Source organism: Crocodylus siamensis, chromosome 4 (assembly GCF_052110815.1).
Source record: "Crocodylus siamensis isolate JL-2025a chromosome 4, ASM5211081v1, whole genome shotgun sequence".
Lineage (NCBI taxonomy): Eukaryota > Metazoa > Chordata > Crocodylia > Crocodylidae > Crocodylus > Crocodylus siamensis.
Genome location: NC_143398.1, coordinates 73,862,078 through 73,887,170, shown reverse-complemented (window position 1 = coordinate 73,887,170; position 25,093 = coordinate 73,862,078). Strand labels below are relative to the sequence as shown.

At 41.0% G+C, this 25,093-nt stretch overlaps 1 protein-coding gene across 6 annotated transcripts in view; it reads right to left on the bottom strand.

Moving 5' to 3' along the window:
* Nucleotides 1–25,093, bottom strand: part of NAV3 (neuron navigator 3) — an 890,338-nt gene that overhangs the window by 218,430 nt on the left and 646,815 nt on the right. For all 6 annotated transcript variants that reach the window (XM_090042583.1, XM_090042584.1, XM_090042579.1 and 3 more), the window contains 2 exons: nucleotides 12,928–13,000; nucleotides 4,495–4,678 (listed from right to left, as the gene is read on the bottom strand). In XM_090042583.1, coding sequence (XP_089898709.1) covers nucleotides 4,495–4,678; nucleotides 12,928–13,000 — 257 coding nt within the window. The remainder of the gene's footprint in view (nucleotides 1–4,494; nucleotides 4,679–12,927; nucleotides 13,001–25,093) is intronic.

Below are 25,093 nucleotides of genomic sequence, written 5' to 3'. Positions count from 1 at the left end.
TGGGTTTTTAATCATCACAATTATAAATCCATCACTTCAAATTAGGGGGCTAAACCCCTGTCACATGTACAAGTGCCCATAGTGGGTAAAGTTTGAAAGAGTCCTTAGTCAGGCAGAAGGCAAGGTAGAGTTACACCTTACAAACTATGGGTGTCTATACATGTGACAGAGCTCTGTTCCAGCGCATACTAATTAGCCCCTAATATCTATGAAATCTATGAAAACCATATGTCCCTGACTCAATCCCTGAGACCTACACTGTGAAATACAAAGAGCCAATTTATTCTTCCCCAGGTGCAAGATGGTAATCTCATGGGGAAATAGACCCTGCTTCTACAAGTTTGCATAAAATAACACCTTTCTGATTTCCATTGAAGAAATTATGCAGATTTAATAATCTTTCAGTGGAAACATAGGAAAATTCAGGAGCCAAGTCTGAATAGATGTAGGCCATTTAAACCCTAGAAACAGGACCCTAAAGGAAGCAGAGACCACTCATTTGGAAAGAATGATTAATTAAACTGATTTGGGTCAAACTAGTTTATGAAACTTCTGTCCCAGACCCCTTCCTGGTTCAAGTTAAATCACAGTCCTCCAGCATCCCAGCATGCTTTCCAGCCCTGGGCTGGGCTATGCTGTGTGCTCCAGAGAGCAGGTCTGGCCCCACTCTACTCTCTAGCTGGAGCGGTGAGGGCTCAGTAACAAGGATGTGGGTGGGGCAAACCCAGCTGGGGATGCAGCCCAGTCTGCGGGTGGATATGGGGGGACAGATTGCCCCCCCAGGAAAACCCCAGCTGGAGTTTGGGGCCAGGGGTTAAAAACCCCTTCCCCTGCTCAAACCTACTACTGGTTGTGACTGTGGGCTACAAATCCCAGAGGTACCTGTAAGTAGGAAGAGGAAGTGATGAGCAACCCTGCAAAGTCCTGCTGCTATAATTTTGGACCACAAATCCCAGAGACCTTGGGGACAGCAGGAAGAGGAAGCAAATGCATAGCTCATGTGTCTGCATTTCCCGAATGAAAGGTAAATATCTGTTCACTTCTGTTTCAATTTAATCTGTGCAGTTTAGACTAACCTGAAAAGACTGAATCAATTCAGCCTTAGGCTTTTTATGGGTCTGTACCAATATAAGAGACCTACTAACTACACAAACACTGAACTACTTTTTATATTAACCTGAAGTGAAGAATTTAATCTGTATACCGAAACTTCTAAAAAATAACCAGGATTCAACTCAGGTAGCACTTTACATTCTTCCTGCTTCCCCTAAGCTATTTTTTATTTTATGTTTGTAGGCTTCAGTAGGAAGTAGATCTTTAGCTGATAATGGTGGCTATGCAGGATCCAGGCAAATATTCGATACTCCAGGGAATAAAAAAAGGATTTTCAGACTGCATTAATCAAGAGGAGACTGCAGGGAGCCAAATGGGTCAAGTGACTATGAGATCCTGGAAGGCTACCACTGAAAGCAAAATGTTTTTTAAATTAACTCTTCTTTTGTCTGCTTTTCTTAAGAGAAAAGACCTGAAAGAACATTGTGCAATAACTGTCTTTCATATCCTTATTAAATTACACTGTTTTCCTTATAGATTTCTAAATCAATCACAACTAGTCACTACTAGACAAAGTGGTAGTGAAGTGGACGAGAGATTAAATCTTTCCTTCTATCCTTGGCATCTATTTTTGAAGAAAGTCTTCAAGTCCTGTTATTTTAAATAAGGTGTACAGTGAACTGAAAAACTAAGATTGTTTTCATTTAACTGACTATATACGTCCTATGAATTAGAGCTGTGGTACCCAATCTCTTTGCCCCGCAGGCCAGATGGGAGGATCCAGGTCTGTCCATGGGCCTGATCTGGTATGCGAGGCAGAAATAGACCAGGCCCAATGCGGCAATGCAACAATGGCCTAAGACCGATACAGCCACATGACAATGGCCCAACCCTGCCTGATATAGCCACATGGAGCTTAGAAATTTGGTAGTTGGGGAGGGGTAGCAGTGTTAATTGAGATCACTTCTTACTGCCAAGTTTCCCAAACTAGAAGGAGTCCTGGAGGCTGGATTCCATGGGTCCACAGATCCAGGGTTGAGCACTCCTGCATTAGAACTCTGACTACAGTTGACTACATGAGGAACCTTGGTAACAGTAGAAGGTGAACCAGAAATTTTAAAAGTCTTCTTTTTTAAATATCTATTTGCATATTGCTGTGGGAACTGAGGTAACAGCTTCTTTCAGGGTGAGGAGCATAATTTTCTGTGTTCTGTGTTTTTACTGAGGTTTTTGGGTTTTTTAAAGCTCCAAACTAAAATTTAATTTTCAAAGGAAGGCAACAAAGAAAAAAACAATGTTTTCAACACTTTGATACCTAAAGCAGGTCTAACCAATTATATACCTGCATTTCCTTATCATAATAAATAAGATACAATAGTTATACCACAAACACTACTTTCATTTTTTAATAACAACATTTACAGTGTTAAGGTGAAGATTTCCATTGGCCTGAAACAGAAAACATTTACTCAACAGGGGAAGAAATACATTATTCTAAGTAGTGATGCAAATGGAACAAAAGTTTAACAATTTTTAAATGTAAACAAAAACAAGCAGCAAAATCCTTTTTAGTGGATTCAAGGGTGACCACCTTTTCAAAATGGAAAAGCAGGGCATATGCCTTTCCCCTGGGAGCTCATGGTGGTTACACACCTGTTGTCCACCCAGCAGCAATGGGGGACACAACTCCATTTCACTACTGCCCCCACTGCTGCCGGGTGGGCAGGGGTTGGCTTCTCATGGTGGCATGGCCAGCACAGGGCCCCCAGAGGGAGGGCAGCAGGGGTGGAGCCCTGAGGTTGCAGCATGCAGCCTGCATCCACCCCCACCCTGCTCACAAATCTGGGAGGGGGGTGCAGCCACCATACCCTCTGGGGGGTGCACACAGAAGTTGGGAGCCACACCTTCCCTGTACTCCCTAGCTCCATCCTGCTCCACACCCAAGGCCCTAGCCCCATGACTAGAAAGTGCCCCCAGGCCCAGCCCCTGCCCCACTCCCTCCTCACTGTGGGGGCCTTAATCTGCCCTCCCACTTCCTCTTAATGCCCCCTTCCCCACATAGACTTACCTGCAGAAAGCTGCTCTCCACACTGCCTGGCTGCAATCTTGGCCATGTGTATGTGTGCAGGCATGCACATGCACATGGCGCCCCTTGCATCCTGCTCCTAGCAGCCCCAAGCAGCTCCTTGCAGGCTGAAACACTGCCAGCCTGCAAGGGGAAACCCACCATTTTATGAACCCTGCACGATACTGTGAATCTGGAACTAATTGTTGTCCCAGAGTCATGCTTCTTAATGTCCCCATGCTGGGATTGTCCCACCCAATTAAGGATGGGTGGAAACCCTAGTGGATTCCAATGTTATTCTCCTCATATATATTGTTGAATAAACACATTAACATGCTTGTTTTCATAAATTAAGTAGGTATTTTGTTAAAAAAACCAAAAAATCTCCCATAAAAGAAAACTATAAATATAAATAAAGCTTTATTCTGAAGTTCAAATGGAGCTATACAAGTGCATATACGTCTTTATATTGACTGTATTTCCATTTATTTTTTCCTAATAAAGTCAATATTGTTAATGTCATTTCAAATAAGGGAGATATTTGTGTTTTAGATCTGGTTCTTCTATCATGGCCCATATTTTTCATAACCTTTTATTTGCTTCACTGTGAAACAAATGGAATGCAAGAGCTCAAAAAATCCACTATAAATTCAATACGTTTCAACAGTTAACACTTAAATCAAACACTAAAGGAAAACAGTGTGAAAAACCTTCAGGCCAGGCCCTTTCCACATTTTTTTTTAAACAACTCCAATTGAAGTGAATAATTCAAGGGAAATAATGGGGGAGACCGGAAAGAGTTTATTTATTGTGAAGTATCTTCCCATAGTTTATTATGTCTTTATTATTTGAAATTACTCACTTCAGATGTGGGACTGGGCTGGGCATGTGAATGAGGTTCATTATAACTAGCCAGGATATTAAATTTAAGGGGTGAAAGCTGTTTTTGATTCACATTGTTTCTTTCTTCAGAGTAGAGAATGTTGATGTTATACACCTCTGTACAAATTTAATTATTTTTCCCCCAGGTTTATTTTCTAATCACTATTTATAATATACTATTTCTGATAATACCCGGGTAGTAAAAAGAATTCCTAGAACATTTGCAGAAGGTGAAAATAAAAGTGCACAAAGTCAAAGTACCATTTAAAATTCCAAATATTTACCCAAACTCTGCTCTCAATGAATAAAGACTATAACATACCAATGTACTTAAAACATCTACTATTTGCAAAAACATGTCAAAGTAGTAACTAAGAAAATGCTAGAAGTAGTTAGATATAGCAGCAGAAGGCTCTTTGAGACCTCTAAATATTTCATCAAAACAGAGTAGTTTATAACCTCATTTGAACTAGACACACAGAAAAATGGCCTACCTGGACTGCATATCTTGCTGTGTTTTCGAATGGCTGATTTCACCTGGAGGTGAAGAATGAGAGACTTGCTGTTGTAGCTCTACCAAAGACTGGTAGTATTGTTGCTGATGATGCTGCTGCTGTTTGTAGCGAGACAAACTAAAAAACAGCCCTAAAATGGCTTTCAAATTTCCATTCCTTATTTCTGTAATATAAATAAATAAAATAAATAAAAACATAAAAATACAAAGAAGTGAAAACAGCACAATTACGTTTTAATTCACACACACACACGGTGTGGGAAGAGGTGCATACACTTATTAACACACATTATACATATAGTGCTTGATTACTTTGTTACAGTTCATGCTACATATTGTGGGCATGTCTGGTAATCAGAAAACTCCCTGACATGAAGCCTAAGGCAATAAACCCTTTCAGTCAAAATCAACCACAGTGAGTAATGTGTTCTAACAGCCTTGACACTGATGAGGTCCTGACAATTACAAGGCTATTAGCAGAGACAAGGCAGTCTCAGAAACAATGCAGTGAGCTTCAGTGGCTAGGGAGAGACATTTAAAAAGCCTGACCAATTGATTCACTCTTTGCAGGTTAGTTTCACTTGGCTACGTTAAATCGCATTGTAACTGCACAGACATGCAGGCACACATTTGCAGTGGCTCAGGCTAGAATCTGGGGGGGGACGGGACAGTGGGGGAGAGGAGATCTGCTAAAGCAGCCCTCCCTTCCCTTGTACAGAACTGAGCTGGGGGAATGCAGCAGGGAATTTATTAGCCCAGCAGGGAATTAAACAATTAAACAGTGTTTATCACCCCCGAACTCTGTGTTTATCACCCCATTAAGAAAATAACAGAGGGACATTACCAGCTATCTGTTAATTCTACCTGTTGATTCAGCACAGACTGTAGACAGCATGTGGTCTGCTGGCTAATACACAGAGACCACTTGGCAAGGCAGAGGGGAGGGGGGAATTCCTGCTTAGCAGGGAGTGGTGGGGGGGAACAGGGAACAAACCACTCTTCTTAAACAGCTTTTCCTAGGAAGCTACTTGTTGATTAGCTCCAAAAAGCCTGTCTGCCTTGGTAGTCTCCCACAGCATGGACTGTAGCCAGCATGTGGTCTGCTAGTTAATGCTGAGATGTCTACATAAGGCAGAGGGGAGGGGGGACTAATCCCTATTTAGCAGGGACAAGCCAGGCAGACACTGCTCTGTCTGCAAGTCTCTGCCAACCTGCAGCCAGGGAGCAGAGGGCCAGCTCTGTTGTGGAGCAGAGAGACCTGCCCAGCCAGGGAGCATACAGAGATGCTGGGGGTGTCTGGTTTATCTTAAACCAGCAAGGGGTCTGGGACAGACATTGCATAAACCGGTTTGAGCCAAATCATAGATTCGTAGAGTCAGAAGGGACCTCAGTGGGTCATCTAGTCCAACCCCCTGCCCCTGGCAGGCAAGAAAAGAGTCACCAACCCCGGGGTCATGTGATCCCAGCCAGGTGCCTGTCCAGTCTCCTCTCGAAGACTCCCAAGGATGGGGTAAGCATCACCTCCCTTGGGACACCATTCCAGATTCTAGCAACCTTGACCATGAAGAACTTTCTCCTAATGTCCAGCCTAAACCTTCTCTCTAGTAGCTTATGGCCATTGTTCCTTGTCATTCCAGGGGATGCCCTGGTGAACAGATTGTTGCTTACTTCATGTTTCTCTCCCCTTATGAATTTGTATGCCACCACAAGGTCCCCTCTCAGCTTTCTCTTGGAGAGGCTGAAGAGGTTAAGGTCCCTACGCCATTCCTCATAGGGCCTTCCCTGCAGGCCTCTAATCAGGCGAGTGGTCCTTCTTTGGACCCTCTCCAGGTTGTCTGCATCCTGCTTGAACTGTGGCATCCAGAACTGGACACAATACTCCAGCTGCAGTTTGACTAGTGCTGCATAGAGGGGGAGAATCACTTCCCTGGACCTGTTTGTGAAGCAACTACGAATGCGTGACAAGGTGTGATTGGCTCTGCCAAATGCTTCATCACATTGACAACTCATGTTCGTCCTGAGTCAATAGTGACTCCAAGATCTTTTTCTGCCTCAGTGGAGCTGTAAAAAATGTGTACATATATTGCTGATATGGAGCTGGAAAATCTGAAATAGGGCTGTAGACTTCCCTCCTGAATGGAAGAAAAGAGGATTAAATCTATTTCTTTGCAGCCCTATTTCAGATTTTCCAGCTCCATTCTTCCCATTAATATATATTAATAATATGATCCTTTTATTCACGGTTATAATTTAAGCTATGCACTAGACACTGAATATAAAAATATATTTTCTCCTCTTAAAACACTACAACCTAAAAACCATGAGCAATTAAAAAGATAGATGATAGGATATCAGCACTATATGTACACACTTTTTACATCCACAATAGAATTTTTTCTTTGCATAAATACATATCCATTCTGCCTGGCTGCCCAGTTATTCAACAAATTGCCTGCATTAACTGTTGAGGACTTGCATCTTCTGGAAGAGGAGGAGCAGGTAATGATTCCAGACAAAAGGATCCACAAAGAAGAGCATATCATGAAGATCATGAGAGAAAAAGACAAACAGGAAATGCAGATTGGCAAACCTGTTGATTCAGAGGAGTCAGGAAGCAGAACAGAGACAAGAATAGAAAATCAGGGATAGACAGTGCTTTGAAGGATTGTATACAAGAAACTTTGTCCTCCTGCTACAGTTGTTCTAGAAGTGTTAAAGATTCTATGTTCTTTGTTTCCATTCCCTTAAATTTCTATTGTCCCTATGTGAAGTAATGACAAACCTACTACACAGCACATGATGAGTGACTTCCTCCAGAGTTTCATGCACCAACCACAGGCATAACTAGTACAGTCTGCACCCTGGGCTAGAGATTTCCAGACCTCTACTACAGCTACTGCTGTAGCCATCTATGGCAATGGATACCAGGAATTCCAGTGACAAGAGAAGCAGCTGCATTGTGTGGGAGCTAGAAAATCCCTACACCCCACTGTTGCTGCTGCCACCACAGCACAGAGGGTACCACCATTCTTGCATGCCCATCTAAGTCAACCTTTGGGGACCATGCCATATTCACCCAAACCTAAGTATACTACTTCTGTCAAATAATTTTAAGCAAATTCTATCAAATAGCTATAGAGATCCCAGTCCCAATTTTTTTTAAAGCAAACGTGGAGTTGTTGTGTCTTGTAACTTTTTGTTTAAATTATTTTATAGCTCTCTGTGTCACACTACTTATATTAAACAAGGAAAAATGAAGACCCACACCTTTTACTATAAGGCACAATATTCCTGTCTAAACATTTATCAGGATATGGCCATGCTGATCCACACTAGATTTTGCCTGTCTCTAATTCCTCCCTCTAATCCCCTCTTACTTGTAGTCTGAGATAAAGGTAAAGAGGAAATGATGTTATTCTCTTCTTACAGAAGACCTCAGTATCAAAAAAGAAGCCTCGAGGGTTTTAATTAAATCACCTGAGGCATTCAGATCTGCTAGCACTCTCAATTTTTTTTTGTAATATTAACCTTTTATAAAGGACTAGCAAGTTGCCCATCAAGCATGACCAGGGGGGCAGACAGGGACAGAGGCCTGTGTCACTCCCCCCCCACACTGCCTCGTGTCAGGGTCCAGCTTCTCCCCCTCTCCCCTTCCCCCACTGCCTCGGGTCTGGGCCCACTCCCTACCTTTCCTGCCCGCCACTTCAGGCCCAGGCTCCTTCCTGCCCTTTGTTTCAGGACCAGTTTCCCCCCACTGCTTCGGGTGCCACCAGTAACCCCCCCTCCCCTTTCTGCTCCCATCCCTCCCCTCTTCCTCACAGCCTCCCACTCCCTGCTGGTTGTTGAGCGGGACTGCTCTGGCCCCTGGCTCCAAGGAGCAGGGCTGGTGGGGGCACTGCTGCCCCCACTGTTATAGCAGCACTCCGTGTTGGGAGGCAAGGCCAGTGCTGTGCTGCCGGCACCCTGCACTGCCACTGCCTCCAAGGAGCAGGGCCGTGGGGGGAGGGGTGAAGCCTGCACTGCCCCCCCCACTCCATCTCCTCCATCATGGCAGCTCTCTGGTCCCCACTGTCCCTCTCTGCCTCCAAGGAGCAGGGCAAGGAGGCGAGGCCAGCAGCGCTGGCCTTGCCTTTCTGCTCTGGCTCCTCAGTCCCAGCTGTCATGGTGGCACTCCACCGTATGTCTCTGTCTGTGCAGAGCACTTTGATTGGCTGCCAAGACAATCAATCAGAGTGCAAATAAAGTGTTACAGACAGACAGACAGACTAAGGATTTTATAATATCAGAATTCTCATCAAGCATTTGGCTTTCTAACAATGCACTTGTTTAACATCTGGCTGGACTCAATGATCTCCCGAGGTCCCTTCCAGCCCTGATGTCTATGAAATCTATGAAATCTAATCTTGAAAAAGACTGTCTCAGACCATATTTCAGTTATTCCTATAAATGTAAATTATTGATATATGGGCATTGCACAGCTCTTTCTAACTGAATTTTCTAGAGCAGAAGTTATATAAATTTTCATCCACGTGTCCTTAAACTATTTTCAGTCTTTTTAATGAGAAATCAGTCAAATGTTTATACCCAAATATGTAGGTAAACACAGTAGCTATTGTACATTCATTCTGTTCTACAACGGTAAACACAGTCCCAGACATTGAAATCCATGTTTCTGAGAAGGAAATATAATCTACATACTGACATTGTCTCCTTTTTAATTTGCAAACTGTTGCAGGATCCACATCTGTAAGGAACCATCAGAGATGTATAAAATCACTTTTCCTAACTTAGAAATAATTTAGAAGTTACAACAGGCAGATGGGCTCCATTATAAGAACTGAAACCACTTTTCTTTAAAATAATTTAAAAATGAAAACTACATTATTTATTTTAGCATATTCAACTTTAACAGTCTTTTTCTGTACCTGATGTTTGTTTGATAGTATCATTTTGCTACCTTTCTTTTGGAAGACCAAGCTCACTAGCAGCTCTCTACTTCCAGCTTAAGGCATTTTTATATTTCTAAAATAAGGTGTGAGCAGTTTTCAACTTTATCTTTTATCAGTTTGATCTAATTAACAGTGGGTTGCTAGAAGACTTATGGAAGGTAGAGAGAAGGGATTTTGCAAAAATATTTCCTTTACCAGAGACTGACAAAGTATAGTCCTCAGTCTACCACTCCTAATCAACAGTGCACACCATGTCCTCTCAAATGTTGTTGATATGTCTGTTTCAAACTTAGATAATAAAAAGTAAATTACTATGAAACTGAAATTGTTGCCATCAGCATTTTATTTTACATTTTTAGTAAAATCTAATAAGAGAGAATGTATAGCTAACACCAGGAGTGCTAGAGTATAACACCAAAGTACACAGATGTAGGTGTGCACATAGTAATGTTCAGATTGTAGAAAAAGCTTGAAGAAAGAAAGCATTAATTTTATTACTATTCTTTTAGACCTTTTAACATGTTAAGATTTCTCTTACCATGGACAAACCTAACCACCTTTTTCCTCCTAAATATACATATGCACTGGAGGGAAAAAGGATTAATCTTGTGCTACTTTGTAATTTCTTATTAGCACTGCTTAGACTCTGGTCTGTGGAGCAATATCATTTTGGAAAATTATTTCTGTACAGAGCCTCTTTTTCCAAGTGTCAAAATTAGATAGCAGCTGGTTGCAAAACCCTTCGTTAGGATATTAGATGTTATGGTCCCTATAACAGCTTGTCTGCAGCCTTCACTTACAAATAACTTAATGGTAACAAAGTGAGTCACCAAAGCCACTTATGAATAACAAACTTACTAGACTTTTTACATTCCAAATAAGCAGTTATAAAACATAAACATACTGACAAAGTACAATGGTCTTTTTAAAGCTCAGGTTGCATTCCCAATGAATAAAAGAATGAATTATATTTCTTTCTTCTATCTTCTACAGAGCAACTGTAGCGTTGCAGCTGGTTGACACTAAAAAAATAAATTTAAGGGAGTCAACTTTCCACTCTCATTTACACTTGTATAAATCCAAAGTCAGATCAATTAAATCAGTTATTTCAAAGGATTTAGATGAAAATGACTTGACAATATACTGTAGAACAAAGATTGTTAATCTTACTTCAAAGGTCAAAGGTCCTGGCACTTCTGTTCTTCTGAAGGAGCTTTGCAATTTGTTTATTGTTATCATTATTATAAGCATCATTATCACCATTGACAATGATGCAGCAGAGGATGAATATTCCTAAGGGAGGATTTAGGTGTATAATTCTATATTTAAATTCTATAGTGAAAATTTGGAAATTAAGGAGGACACAACAACATTTAGAAGCAATGCAAGCAAAAACGTGTGCACATAATGTTAATATGTTATATTACTGGTATGTCTCCATTTTACTTTACACTGGTTTAAGAAGGAAAAACATCATTGCACGTTATGCTATCAAAGAGAATGGTGTATGCATGGCTTTCCCTTTCAAATATTCCAAGATTTAGTTATCATCATTAATTTTTTTTAAAGGATGCCTACAGTAATCCCAGGGGATTGGCTGCCTTTAGAACATTTAATTCAGCCCCTCACTTTTAAAGTGCATTTTATGAATTATTGGGTGATAACAGCACAAAGAATGTCCTACATAGCATAGCCAAATAAATACTCAAAATACAAGTGGGTTACAGAAATCTAGATGATAATTCTATAGTTGGAATGTGTAGCTACTGCATTAAATACACAAAAAATTAAATTCTGCCCCTACTGAAGTCAATGGGAGTTTTGCCACTGAATTCAATGTGGCCCTAACTTCTACACACTTATCTTAATGCTTCACTCTTTTAACACCATAAACTCCCACTTATTTCAAAGTTTTCAGAACATAATGTTGAGCCCTTTATAATAGCTAGAGAAATCATAATATTAAAGGACTGCTCAGTAACTGGAGTTACTGCATCATAGGCGACTGGTAGGGAGTGCATGGGGGTACATGTGCACCCCCAACAGGGCCGGTGGCCCCCCCAGTGGCTGACACTGATGCTGTCGGTAGGGCTGATGCCCCCCTAATGGGGTCAGCAGCTTCTGTGGGTACCCCCCTCCCAGGTTCAGGAGGCACTAGTTACTTATGTACTGCATAGTAGAGTCGCTGAACACCTTTTTCGTGATGCTGACGACACAGTAGCCAGAGACTACTGCACTGTAGCAATGCATCATGCTTTCTGTCACGCAATGCTATTGTGCAGCAGTCACAAGCTACTGCACAGTCAATGTCTCATGGCCACAGAATCATAGAGAAATAGGGCTGGAAGGGACCTTGGGAGGTCATCTACTCCAACCCCCTGCCTGAGGCAGGATCACCCCTATCAAAACTTAGATTGTAATGTTACTATTTAGCTAGGATGATATCAGGACAAAGATAGTGACAGATAGGTTTAGTAAAATATTTTAAAAAAAAATCTCATTGCATACTTCTTAAAATTAAATAGTACTGTACTTATGAGCTATAATAAATACTTTGACATCTAACTTTCAATACAGTTGAACTAAATGTAAAACAAAACTGAAAACACTGGGTTTAATCTTGCAAAGTACTAACTGCACTCAACCGCCTATGAATTTTGGGTATTAAACCTCTTGCAGAAGGCCTCAGCCTACACCATTTAACCTTTATATACCTTACTAATTTGGTACCACAGCATAAAGGCAGTGACAGGAAGCCCAGCTGTTTTAATATAATTTAGATTCAGCATGTATGCATAGCATTTTAAGGAAGTCAAAAGATAGGGTAATATTTTAGTTGAACACATTACAGAAAAACATATGTAATTAGTGTTGACTAGGTCACAAAATCAGCTGAGAACTAAAATAGAGTTAGAAGAGATATTATACAATCAGCAGGTTCTTTCAGGTGTTGCACTTTATGTATCACACATATGCACATGCATACACAAATGTATATGCATACATTTACAAAACTGGGCCTGTTTCTGAAAACAATTACTGAAAACATGACTCTTTGTTCAAATGAATAGTCATCATCACTTAGACTACATACACAAGGAAAGGTTCTCAGATGCATATTTGTAAGCTCTATTTCTATGTATGCATGGATAAATATATAATGGTTACATTTGGACATTTGTGTAGCTAAGAAACACTGGGAGAAAGAAAACATACAAAATGTGTAAGCTTTTCAATTAAAGTGTTGCCTAAGATTTCATATACATACCCTGTTTTTTAATTTAATGTTTATTGAAACATGAAAAGGACAATAAAGTCTGTATAGTCTTCCTCTGATAAATATATACTTTAATGCAACCCAATACAGCTGGAGCTTGGTTTTTAGTGGCAAATAATTCATACTGAGAAAATTAGTCTTCTAAAAGAAATCCCCAGTACTGGAAATGATGATATATTTTTCTTACCTTCAGCAGAAAGACCTTGGACATTTACTCCTCTAGCTGCCAGAAAGCTAAGGCAGACATCAACATTCTCAATCTGCAATATGAACAGAAATAACAAGCAATTTAAGACTAGTTTACAAAATGTACATGAGTGGAAAAAAAGAAAACCCTAGGAATGAATACTTTACATTCATCACATACTACAGCTCTTTACCAGAGTTTAACAAGAATGATTACTACTAATTGGGGAAATTGCTATAAAGCTTCCATTGTCTACTTTGGTGCTTACAAACAATTCATAAAGGCCTGATCCAGAATGGTATGTTGGCAAAGCAACAACCCACCTACTTCACATAAAACTGGATTTTGTGCTGTGCAAATAAATAGCAAGGAAAGCATCCATAGATAATTAAACACTACATGTACTTCTGCAGATGTGGGTGACTGCCTTAATTAAAGAATGTTAATACAGTCAACAAAAGCAAATATCTGCTTGGAATGAGGTGTAATACTGTGAAAATGATGATGTCATAAACATATTTTCTTATCTTTGTTCTTTTTCAGAATATTTTTAAAATAATTCTTTAAGCATATTTTATGTTAGAGTTTTCCTAAAATATACTTTTTTCAGGATAGGTCATGCTGCTGACTGTGGTGGCTGATCCAGAAGCACTGCAAAGGTAAAACTCAGTATCTTAGTACCTTGTGAATAATAATTGTATCTGTCTAGTTAAATTTCCATAAAAATAGGCATAACAACACAGAATCTTCTCTAGAAAGACTTTACTTTAATGTTTTATATAAAAAGTTGATTAAGACTGCATATATACAAGACAAAAGGTTGAACACGCAACTGAAATACTTATTGACTATATCATTTTAACTGCAAAACATGTTTAAAGCTTAGTCACCCAGCTTCAGGCACAAACCGGTTGGTAGGACAGGTAATTGCAGTTAATTTTGTTCTCTTATAATTTTGCCTGTTATACAACCTTTATTGGCAGTTTTATATCCACAAAGTAGACAGAGGATGAATTCATTAATTAAAAGTGGCTTAACCTCAACAGTCTTTTTTCCCCCCAGGATGATAATCGCTCCTCACCTGAATACATGTTAAAATAAATGAGGAGAGAGTCCTTAAATTTTTACTTTGAACTTCTATGACTTCAGCTCTTCTTCAACTACTTGAAAACTATATTTGATAAAAGAAGCATTCAGTTTGCTAGTGTGCCTTGAAGAAATGCATTCCAAATCTATAGAGACTCCCTTAACATGTGGGTAGCACTTCTGAAGTTATGAGCGAATGCCAAAAGTCTGGATGTCTACTCTTCAGGCAAAGTGAATTATATTAAGCTAATGGAGCAGACAAATATCTAAAATGTAAGTTAATCAAACTAATTAAACTGTTTTCAAAGATCTTATAACATTTACATGAAATAATGAATAATCTCTCTCATAAATCCATTTGTCCTAAAAATGGATATAATTCCAGGAACTATTTTTAAAAAGTACTGCTAATAAGAGATTCCAGTTGCCTAACTAGGGTGGGACAAGGGGGATGCCAGCCCCTGGCACTGACTTAAAGAAAATGCCAGTATGGCTTCTTGTCAGCCCCACCCCCACAACACTATAGTCTTTTCCATGGTTATAGGGAGCCAGGCAGGCACATCCATATGCCCTGTAATGTATCTACGGGAGAGGAGGTGAGCAGAATGTGCCCCACAAAGCTTTGGGAGATACAGTCCTGAGCCCAGGAATATATATGTGGAGGTGGGTTGGGGAGCAGAAGGGGCACCAGGACCAGCCTTGGGGAGTTCATGCTGGCTGAGCTGCTACACCAGTACACAATGAGCCCACCCTTTAGCTGCAGCAGTCACGCTCATGCTCCTACAGCAAGAGCTATAGAAGCTGCCATCGAAGCACAGAGAGCAGGGATGGATATGATTCCACTTCCCCACTCTCTGTTCCCCCCCCCGCTAGCCAATGGTCAGCATAATCTCACCCCACCCTTGAACACCTTCCCCCACCTATGCCCTGGGTGCTGAAATATCTTGCTGTGCTTCTGAGAGAATCACGATAACATTGTCTATGTTGGTAGTTGCTGCCAATTCATACTAATAGAAATCTGAAGTGGCTACATCAGTCAATGAAAATACTGAGAATTTGATCCAATGTAAGATAAAATAAACTGCGTCATTTAGAACAGTGTTTCTCAATCCATAGGTCATGACCCAACAGTGGGTCACAAGAATATATGAAAGGGTTGTGAACAAATTTTAAAAATGGATCAACAAACTTTAAAAGAGGATTCTCCTTTCTAGGAGGAAAAAAAAGAGAAACGGTGGGTTTCCCCTGGTAGGCTGGCAGAGTTCCAGCCTGCAAGGGGCTGGGGGAGCAGGAGGAGGGAGATCAGACATGGGGTACCACATGCATGTGTGTGCACACACATGCATGTGGCAGCCAGACAGCACAGAGAGCAGCTCCCTGCAGGTAAGTTTATGGAGTGGGGGGCATGGACAATGTTTCAGGAGGGGGCAGGCAGGGTACATCTCCCCCAAGGTGCTTGTGCCCACAGTGGGCAGAAGGCTGCAGCCCAGCCAGACCAGTACAGGCAGGAGCTAGGGAGGTGGGGCAATGTGGGTTGGGAATAAAGGGCACCAGAGGGCCAGGGGGCTGTTTTCTACTTAAACTATTTACTAGGTCAGGACTGGACGTCAATTTTTACAAATGGGTCCTAGTACAAAAAAAGGTTGAAAACCACTGATTAAGAGCTTGTCTGTGTAGCTGCTCTTCCAGCCCCCAGACTGCCACCAACAAATAATTGCTGCCCACTCACAAAAGTACCAGAGACTGGCAGAGACAGGAGATACCTTGAAGCAGGTCCTGAATGGACACTTAAGTGCTACACTTGGACTTTCTGTGTCAGGTGAGGGGTGCACTTGTCAGGTGAGAGGGGCCCCACACCACTCAAGGGCTGCGTCAAAATACTTTGTTTATTCTGCCCAGTTGCTGCCTCTGTTTTCCTCTTGCCCCCCCGCCCAGATATGCTTCTGGGTGAAGAGTGCACCTCCTATGGCAGGGCTTATTCCTTGGCAGCAGGTCCAATGTTGGAAGGGGATCACTACAGATCTAAAGACCTGGCTTTACACCCCAGTCCCAAGTCAGCTGCACATGTATATTTACTCACACATATGATAACCTTTGGAAAGATCCAGCCCTTACACAGCATAACCTGCATAGGTCACGTGAACATATCTTGATGGGAAATTCTACTTTAATGGAAAATTTAACTCAAATCAAGCTTTGTCTGGAGATGAGTTATAAAACAGTTGAGTGCTTTTTCATCTTCCAGGATAGCTCAAGTACTCAACAAATTATAGGAAAGATGGAAAACTTTAGTTTGGTATCAAGGACTAATCAAGTTAGGTTGAATGATCAGTAATAGCAACCTCCAAAAAATTAAATCAAGATTTCCTGACAGACTTTCTGGTGTTACTGAAACATTTTTCAAAGCTATAAACATCTGAACAAATTTATTGGAGAATATTTATAGTGTCTGTCACCTAATATTTCTTAGTTATTTTTTGTGGTTTGTGTGTATATGTAAGTGGGAGACTAAGTAGTATATTTAACATAATAAACCCAATGCTGCTATTTTAAAGCATAGTTATGATGAAAAGAAAAACTACAAAAAAATTTACTTTATATTTCTGCTCCCTACTGCATGTATATTCTATGTATGCCACATCTGTTAACCTTATAGATAAAATCCAGTCTTACCATTAACTGTGTAGATCCAGTGTAGCTATAGAAATACAAAGCTATTTTTCTTCCTGAATATTCAAAAGAACTGTAAGGTAAGATCTAGTTCCAGAATCATTTTGGTAACAACATACCCTAGCATTTAGGCAATAGGCTGTTGGGTCAATACTGTAGACATCTATATAGTAAACTCTTGCTTTGACTTATAAACTGAACAAGTTTGGTATGGGGAATCAATGGAGCATACATACAAAATCCTGATATTTAATTTTTATAGACTGCTTTCTGATAATTACCATATTTTAGTATAATTTTGGAGAATGGTCAGAAGATTCAATGAGGCATGGGTTTTAATAAATTCTTGGGTTATTTTCACTTTCCTTCCCTTTCAGTGCAGAAAAATTTGCTTTAAAGTCTTCCCGTTTTGAAGCTTTCAGTGTATCCATAAACATTGTTTTAATTACCTTCTTTTTGCCTTGGCAAACCACAGTTATTCTTTGAACTCAAACCCCAATAGCCCCAAACACTTTTTATTCAAACTTAGAGACAGATGAGAGTAATTTTGCAATTATAAGAGTTCCAAGAGACTTCAACCAGCTTCCACTCCTCAATACTGTTTCAATCAAGAGTGGTATGGATCTATGAACTTCAAGTTTATTTAAGTAGCTAGTGATGGGCTTAAGATGGTTTAGGGTGCAGCTTTGCCTCATACCAATGGTACATAAACAGCATTTACCCTGCTTATGTCTCAGGAAATTCAGTCTTTGCACCTTCATAAACATGATGTATATAAGACCTGACCACAAACACTACAATTTCCTGTTGTCCAATTTTTTTGCACTTCACTTTTTTTTCTGAAAGTACTTTAATGTCAATGAATAGGAAAGTTGGGGCTCTTTATTAGTGTGATATTAATTTAAGTTACAGGGAACAATACTTTTAAAAGAATCAGTTTTTAGTTAAGCCCCATTTTCAGAGTTTGTAGTTGAATCTACTGATTTCCTCAGAATGCCAAATCAGCGCCCAGTCCTGCAAATGAGGATGTTTGCAAGATCAGGCCACTAGTGAACAACTTGGCTGTGCTCTTGCCAGTCACCAAAATGTTGCTCCAAGCATTATAGAAAAATAATACATCACTTCACAAATGTAGGAATATTATAACATTTTAAGCCATTACTTCAGATTTCCAAAATCAAGAACTTTATTTAAAAAACCAAGAAAGGAACACCTGGCTAAAACATAATAAATCCTTCACTGCCCAAAATAGCAGATAGATTCAAATACAGACACTGAGCTTGCCATACTAAAATACAGTGCTGTAAATGCATCTCTATAAAAGATTAGATCAATTTTCTGAGGCTGGGGAAAGAAATGACACACAAACCAGTATAAATGATCAGAAACCAGTTCAGATCTGTAACACAACAGAATTTTGGTGCACATAAACCACTTTCACAATGTCTGACACCAGTTTAAGATAAACCTAGAGGGATGTGGTATCAGACTTAACGGATTTAGGGTAAATCACTTTATTCAACTTCTGTCCCAGATCCCCTCCAGATTCTAGTTAACTCACAGTCCCCCAGTATCCCAGGGTGCTTTGTGGGGTGATAGGGGAGGTGTAGGGGAGGTACAGAGTGGGTGGGCTGGACTTGGCCCACCCAGCTTCCCTGCTAGACTTCTCAACAAAAATGCGTGGTTCTATTTGTGCTTGCTTATTGTCTTTAAAAGAAAAAAGGCAAATGGAAGGGCTGATTATAAACATAAGCAAAGGACACAGCTGAAGCCCCAAATCTAAATACCTGAAAATTTAGGGGGTTCATACATCAGATAAAGATATATTGTAGTTTGCATCCAAGTCTAAAACTAAACAACTGCGTTATACTAAGCATTAGAGATCTGATTTAATAACTTGCATAGTATAATTATGTACAGCCTGCTTTGTACTGGTAACTATGTGACATTTTAGAAATAAACCACTACTCAACAGTTAATAGACTAACAGGAATAGCTCATTTGTGGGGCTGACTCTTACCAGCGAGTCACCACATAGACTATACCTTTTTATTACAACTGTTTTTGCTATTACTAAGATTAACTTTCATCTCCCTTGTTTGGCAGGCAATACTTTCACCATTTCCAGGCATAAATCAAACGGCAGGGTATGACAAGTTATGATGACTAAAAAAGCAGTATAAATTTTTATATTAATATAAAGCTTTGATAAATCTCTGGATTTGATTAGCATGCTTTCTTGGGAAGGCAGACAAAGTTTGCAAAGCTCTTTTACTTTACAAGAACATGCATTCATATATATGAACTGCATACCATTTAATCATGGCCTATGTGTTTGAAGCTCAACTTTGTTCTAGGTTGCTCAAAATGAAACATAACATTGTGAAGATGGCACCTTTTAACTCACTAGAGAACTCCTCTTGTATCACGCTCCAGATACAGAACCACTGGTACCATATATATACCTAAGCACAGTATTTGCTTTATAGAAATGTTTTAACTGGTGATGATGTACAAATAGCGGCAACACAGGACATACTAAACAACGAATCTCTGAAAGCCACATATGCATTTTTCAGAAAAGAAACACAATGCTGTAAATTATCTGATTATTTTGAATTGTAGTACTGCACAGATAGAATTACATATTTTATGTCACAGTGGGAAAGTCAACATGTGTGTTTTACTGTGTATTAGACTAATTTAATGCTTAATAAAGGAACACAGTCTACATGTGCACCACAATTAGTGTGCAGTAGATTAATTTACTCTTGTATAGGATAATCCTGTCAGACACAGGTACTATCCTACGCAGCAGTAAATTAATGCACTTAAAAGCATGTGTAGATGGTAATGTTGGGATTCGTTTACTCAGGCTCAAATAAGGTCAAATTCAGTTGCATTAATTGCACATGTAGACATGCCCAGTGACTCTATATCAAATGTGCATAGTTTACAAACAGTATATTTTACTTTTACTTTTCCAACATACAAACCTGAGCTGGGAGTGTAAGGTTTCAGTTTTTCCTTCTTACGGACCACCACCTCTAATAGGGCTGTGCTATGCGCAGAAGCACGACTGACAGACCTGCCACAGTCTATGCAAGACAAGTGGTAGCACCAGGGCTCACAGTTGTCCCCCAAGAGTCATCCCTGCTCTCCCCAAACAGCCTGCAGCAACTCTGCCTGCCCCACTCCCACCCGCAGCACAACACCACCCACCAGGAAGAGGCTTGTGCTCCCTGGGAAACCATGACAGGGGCTGCTGCCCCCATCAGGGTCACTCCCCCCTCACTGCTTGAGTGGCAGGGGCATGGCCAGAGGCTGGCTGGCATGGCCGCCTTAGGCAAAGGGGGCAGGGAGATGGAGCATCCCCCTTCAGCATCTAGTGGACAGGGCAAGGAAGGAGCTTATTCTGCTGCTCACCCCATACAGGGAGTGATCAGTGGAGGTGGCAGTCAGAGCTGGCAGACCCTGGCTGTGGTCCCCCAGGGACAGAGGGGGCAGAAGGGGGAATAAACCTCCTCTCTACCCCCCTTGCCTCAGAAGGCCATGCCAGCCAGCATCTGGCTATGCCTTTGCCATTGCAGCAGTGATGGGGGAGCACCAGGCAGACCCTGGCTTGGGTCTGTGTTGGTGGGATAGGGAGTGGGAAATTAAACTCCATCCCTGGCCAGTTTGCTTGACGCTACTCCTGGGCCTGGCCATGCTGTCCCACCCCACCCCCCAGCACAGCTTCCCTGCGCCTGTGGGCTCACTCTAGCATCCCCCAGCTTTTGGCTTAAGCCACTGCAGGCATATGCCTGCATTTCCTGAGTTAAAAGCGAATGTCTATTCACTTGCAAATTGGTTCAGTCTAGGCAAGTTAGTTTAACCTGTAAAGATCGAATCAATTCAGACTCTGGCTTCTTTGAATGTCTGTCCCTAGCTTATAAGTGCTTCCGTCAGGGGCTTTTTGAATGTCAGTACTTAGCCTTAGTGGCTGGGGAATTCCTCTAGAAGGAAATCAGTTTTTATGTCACTAACTAGCTAATTGTTTTAGCTAAAGTAGAACAACTGCAACAAAAAAAACCCGAAAGGCCCACCTCAGAATATTCTAACTCAGCGATCAGGGGCACTTTCTTGTTCCTGGGATCCCCATTTACACTCTACAGCTCTGCATCAGATTTGACTCAGTTACACAGACTGTGTTTCATAAATCCTTGTCAATGATCAACCTACCTGCGTCAACCAACCAACCAACTTCCCAACTTCCATTTTTCCCCCCAGCCAAAATATGCAACTTTGTACAACCTCACCCACATAAAACTATTCTGAAGTATCCAAAAGCAGTATCTTTCTTCAGTTTTGTTCTTAATTGGCTCATATACTATGAACATCTGTGACTTGCTGGAATGCACTTGTGGTGTGGGAAACACCCAGATTTTTAGTTAGCCTTCTAACTTTGTTGTTTCTGGGAGCTATTTCCAGATTATTTTCCCAATGTGGTACTCTTACATTTCACCAATGCAAAGAACAATTTTTTCCTTTAACTAAAATCCTGCTATTAAGACATAAAGAAAAGTGCTAGCAGTTCTGTATTTACATGTATTTTTTAATTACAGATTAATTCAATAAACAACAAACCAAACATAGCACACAGGTAGATGTGTGCATCTGAAGTTTTTTAACACTGTAGCTTTCCTAGGTATCACAGTTACATAGACTATATAAAATAAACAAAGGTCTCATACTTTCTCCTTTGGAGGAAAAATATCCATTACAATGCTTCTGGTACAAACAGGTTGTACAAACAAACGCGGCACCTATTTCAATCAACAGTTTGTCTTTGTCTGCACATTTGGTTTTGCAAGTATGAGTTCTGAGCCTCATCCTTCACTCCTCAAACTTGCTTGGACTCTACTGATGGCAAAGTCAGATGAACACACCAAAGAATAAAACAAAGCGCTTGTTTGTTTGTCTCCTTTCTTCCCTCCCTCTCTTCCTTAAGTGCTAGATTTTCAACCCAGCCCAGCTATCATTTGGGGCATCTCAAAAATGCTCAGTACTGAGAAGTTCCTACTGTTCTCAACATGAAAACAGGGTGCTCAGCTCCTTCTGAAGTTTGGCCAATTCACTTGCAGAAATCTGTAAATTGTAAGACAATTTAAAAACAAAGATCAGAGCCACTCCCTTTATAATACAGCTGTTTCTCCCATTAAAAAATGTATATTATGAATAGAAGCCAAGGAATTTTTGAAGCTTATTTAAAGGATTGCCAACATCCTTCTTAAAAGTCAGGAAGGTTCTCTCTGTGACAACAATCCTGTTCCTTATGATTTCAGTACTTTCACCAATTTTCAAAGGAAGTTTTGTACTGAAGATTCATTTATCAAAGCTGTGAAACCTTTATACTGTAGGTAACGGTATTATTGATTTGTTGTTTGTTTGTTTTTGGTAGTAGCATCTAGTGTTTTTGCAGTCCTTTCTAGACTTTCAAGAAAGAAGGTTTCTTCCACAGGTATCGGTAGTCTTGCTGGGAGACACTAAATGGGTTTTGCTGATTCAATAGTGCAGGAAGATTGCCACTCTGGGAATATTATTCTTTGAAAATGCTAGTACTCTACTTCGTGATTGTTTCTTGAATGCACACTTGCAACTTCCTGAACAAAGTATTCTTGTACTGAAATAATCATTAAAGAAGCATCTTATAAAAATATGCAACACTGAACTACAAAAACAGGGGCAATCCATAAATCTGTTTCATCTTCAGCCTGTACTTTGCAACAAGACAGCATCTTTGCAAATTAAAAATAAGCATATTGGAAGTATTTTGGGTAGAAATTTCCCCTTAGAGAATAATAACTACTGGTATGTAGAAGACTCCTAGGCAAATATTTCAGAAATGATGCTGGAGTTATTTATTTATTATTTTTAAGGGAAAGATTTAAGATGATGCTGGAATTATTTAAAATCTTTGTAGTTCCCATCTCCAGTAGACATATACCACAAATTCATCTAATTTGCACTCTAATCACAAGATATTAATGATGATCCAGTAATGTTAAGACAAATTAACTTCCAAATACTTGGACAGTGTAACAGACAGATGTACTAGCTTGCTAATGGAAGAATGTATGAGGTCATTGTCAAGGTTAGTATGGAAGTTGTATTATGTTGTGGGATGTATCGCTTTTCAATATTTGCTAGAGATGAACACTAATGTCCTATGCAGTGTTATGAATAGCACCCTAAGTAATATGAAGGTGACAATAAATACTGAAAACTTTTTCCTTAACTTCCATTTCTGTGTTTACAAGGACTTAGGGAATGTGGTGTGATCGCCACTACTTTAAATGTCATTAGCATAGCTTTCCTTTGTGTTTCTAGGTATCAAACCTAAATAAACAAATACCTCATTTATTTTAAATAACAACATTAATTACAATCAAAATGGCTAGGTGGACCGCTAGACATTTCCTTGCTCAGTTTCATCTTTAAAAAAGGAACGCAGCAACAAGATACACAAGTTACATCTTCCGAATCTACGATGTTTTCCTTCTTGTCGGCATTCTTCCCTTCCCATCCGCTTTGCTGTTCATGTCCTTCTTTTATTGCACTGTGCCTATCACTGGGTTTGTACAGCACCAGGAAAAATGGGCCTTTATCATGCCTGGGGTGTCCCATACAGTGTTAATATAAGATAAATGCTGCTGCATGTACTTCTGGGAGGAGGGACACATGCCCCCCATATCTGTGTGCAGGGCAGGGGCAGGTGAGGGCTGCCTGCTGTGGCTTCTCACCATGCTGCCCTTTCCCAGGGGCCTCTGCAGCCCAGCATGTGGGACCCGGCATGGAAGAATAGGGTGGGCAAGGAAGCTCATTGACACTACTGCAAGCCCTACACTGCCCTGGTGAAGCACCCCCTGCATCAGCAGTGAGGGCAGTGGTGCAGAGTTCACAGCAGGGGCAGTGGTGGCATGGAGCTCCCAGTGGTGGCACCGAGCTTCCCTACCCAGCCCTGCTCTTCCCTGCTGTGCCAGGTCCTACCCATTGGGCCATGGAGGCCCTGGGGGGAAAGGGCAGCAGGGCAGGGATCCCAAGGCTGCAGCAGGCAGCCAGCACCCATCCTCATCCCTCCTATGGGCTGCACTCTAGCCATGCTGCCCATTGGGGAGGGGGAACCAGGCTCTGTGCTCCACTCCACTGCAGCAGCCGGGGCTCAGTCAGTGCTGGGGCAGGAGCAGAGAGCTGCAGACCTGGGTCCTTGGTTCCACAGCGCTGGCAGCTGGGGGCCCCCTCTTGCAGGGCTAGGGGCAGGGAGAAGAAGGCTGTGGGTGGGGAGTGAGGGCTACCAACAGGGCCAGGGACTGTGGGTGGGGAGTGAGAGGCACTGGCAGGACAGGACTGTGGGGAGTGAGGGGCACCAGTGGCGGGGGGCTGTGACCTGCATCTTAGTGGCAGTGAAGGAGGCAGGGAGAGCTCCGATTTTCATGATAAAAAACCCAAAATCAAATATCCGTATTTATAGGTACTTAGAATTTATTTTATTATAGTGATTGAGGCACTAGTCAGCTTCTAAATTCCTTTAAAATTGCAAATATATGAATAAAACATTGTGTTGAATTCAAACCTATACATATTGTGGTGTGTCATTTTAATCATGGATTTGGGGGGTTTTAATCAGAGAATTTAGGATTTTTAAACAGAGCAAACCAGGATCCCTGCTTTGATGAGCCTGCCCGTGCATCTTTATGGTCCCCCAGGGAACATGTGGGGTTTCCCCAGGATCTGCCCTTGGTCCAGTATTGTTTAATATCTTCACTAATGATTTGGATGATGAGACTGAGTTCATGCCTAGCAGATTTGCAAGTGACACCAGGTTGGATGAGGATGAAAATACTCCAGAGGGTAGGACTAGGATCTAGAATAACTCACATTTTGTATCAAATGGTCCATAATGAATAAGATGAGATTCAACAAAGTTAAGTGCAAACTACTGCACTTGGGACAGAATAATTGCATGTACAAATACAGAGTGGGGAATGAGCGACTATGCTGCAGCACCAAAAAGAATTACCTGGGGGTTACAGTGGAGCATAAACTTAATGGCTAGGGACAGACATTACACATGAACTGGTTTAAGTGATCAGAAACTGATTTAAACCTGTAACAGAACGAATGTTCAGTGCACGTAAACCAGTCCGAAAATGGCTGAAACTAGTTTGAGACAAACCTAGTTGAATGTAATATCAGACTTAAGTGATTTGGGTCAAACTGGTTTCTGCAACGTGTCTCAAACCCCTTGCCAGTTTAAGTTTTCATAGATTTCAAAGGCATTAGGGGCTAGAAGGGACCTCGTGAGACCACTGAGTACAGCCCTGCCCCCACCACAGGCAGGAAGTCAGCTGGGATCAAGTGATATGCCTAC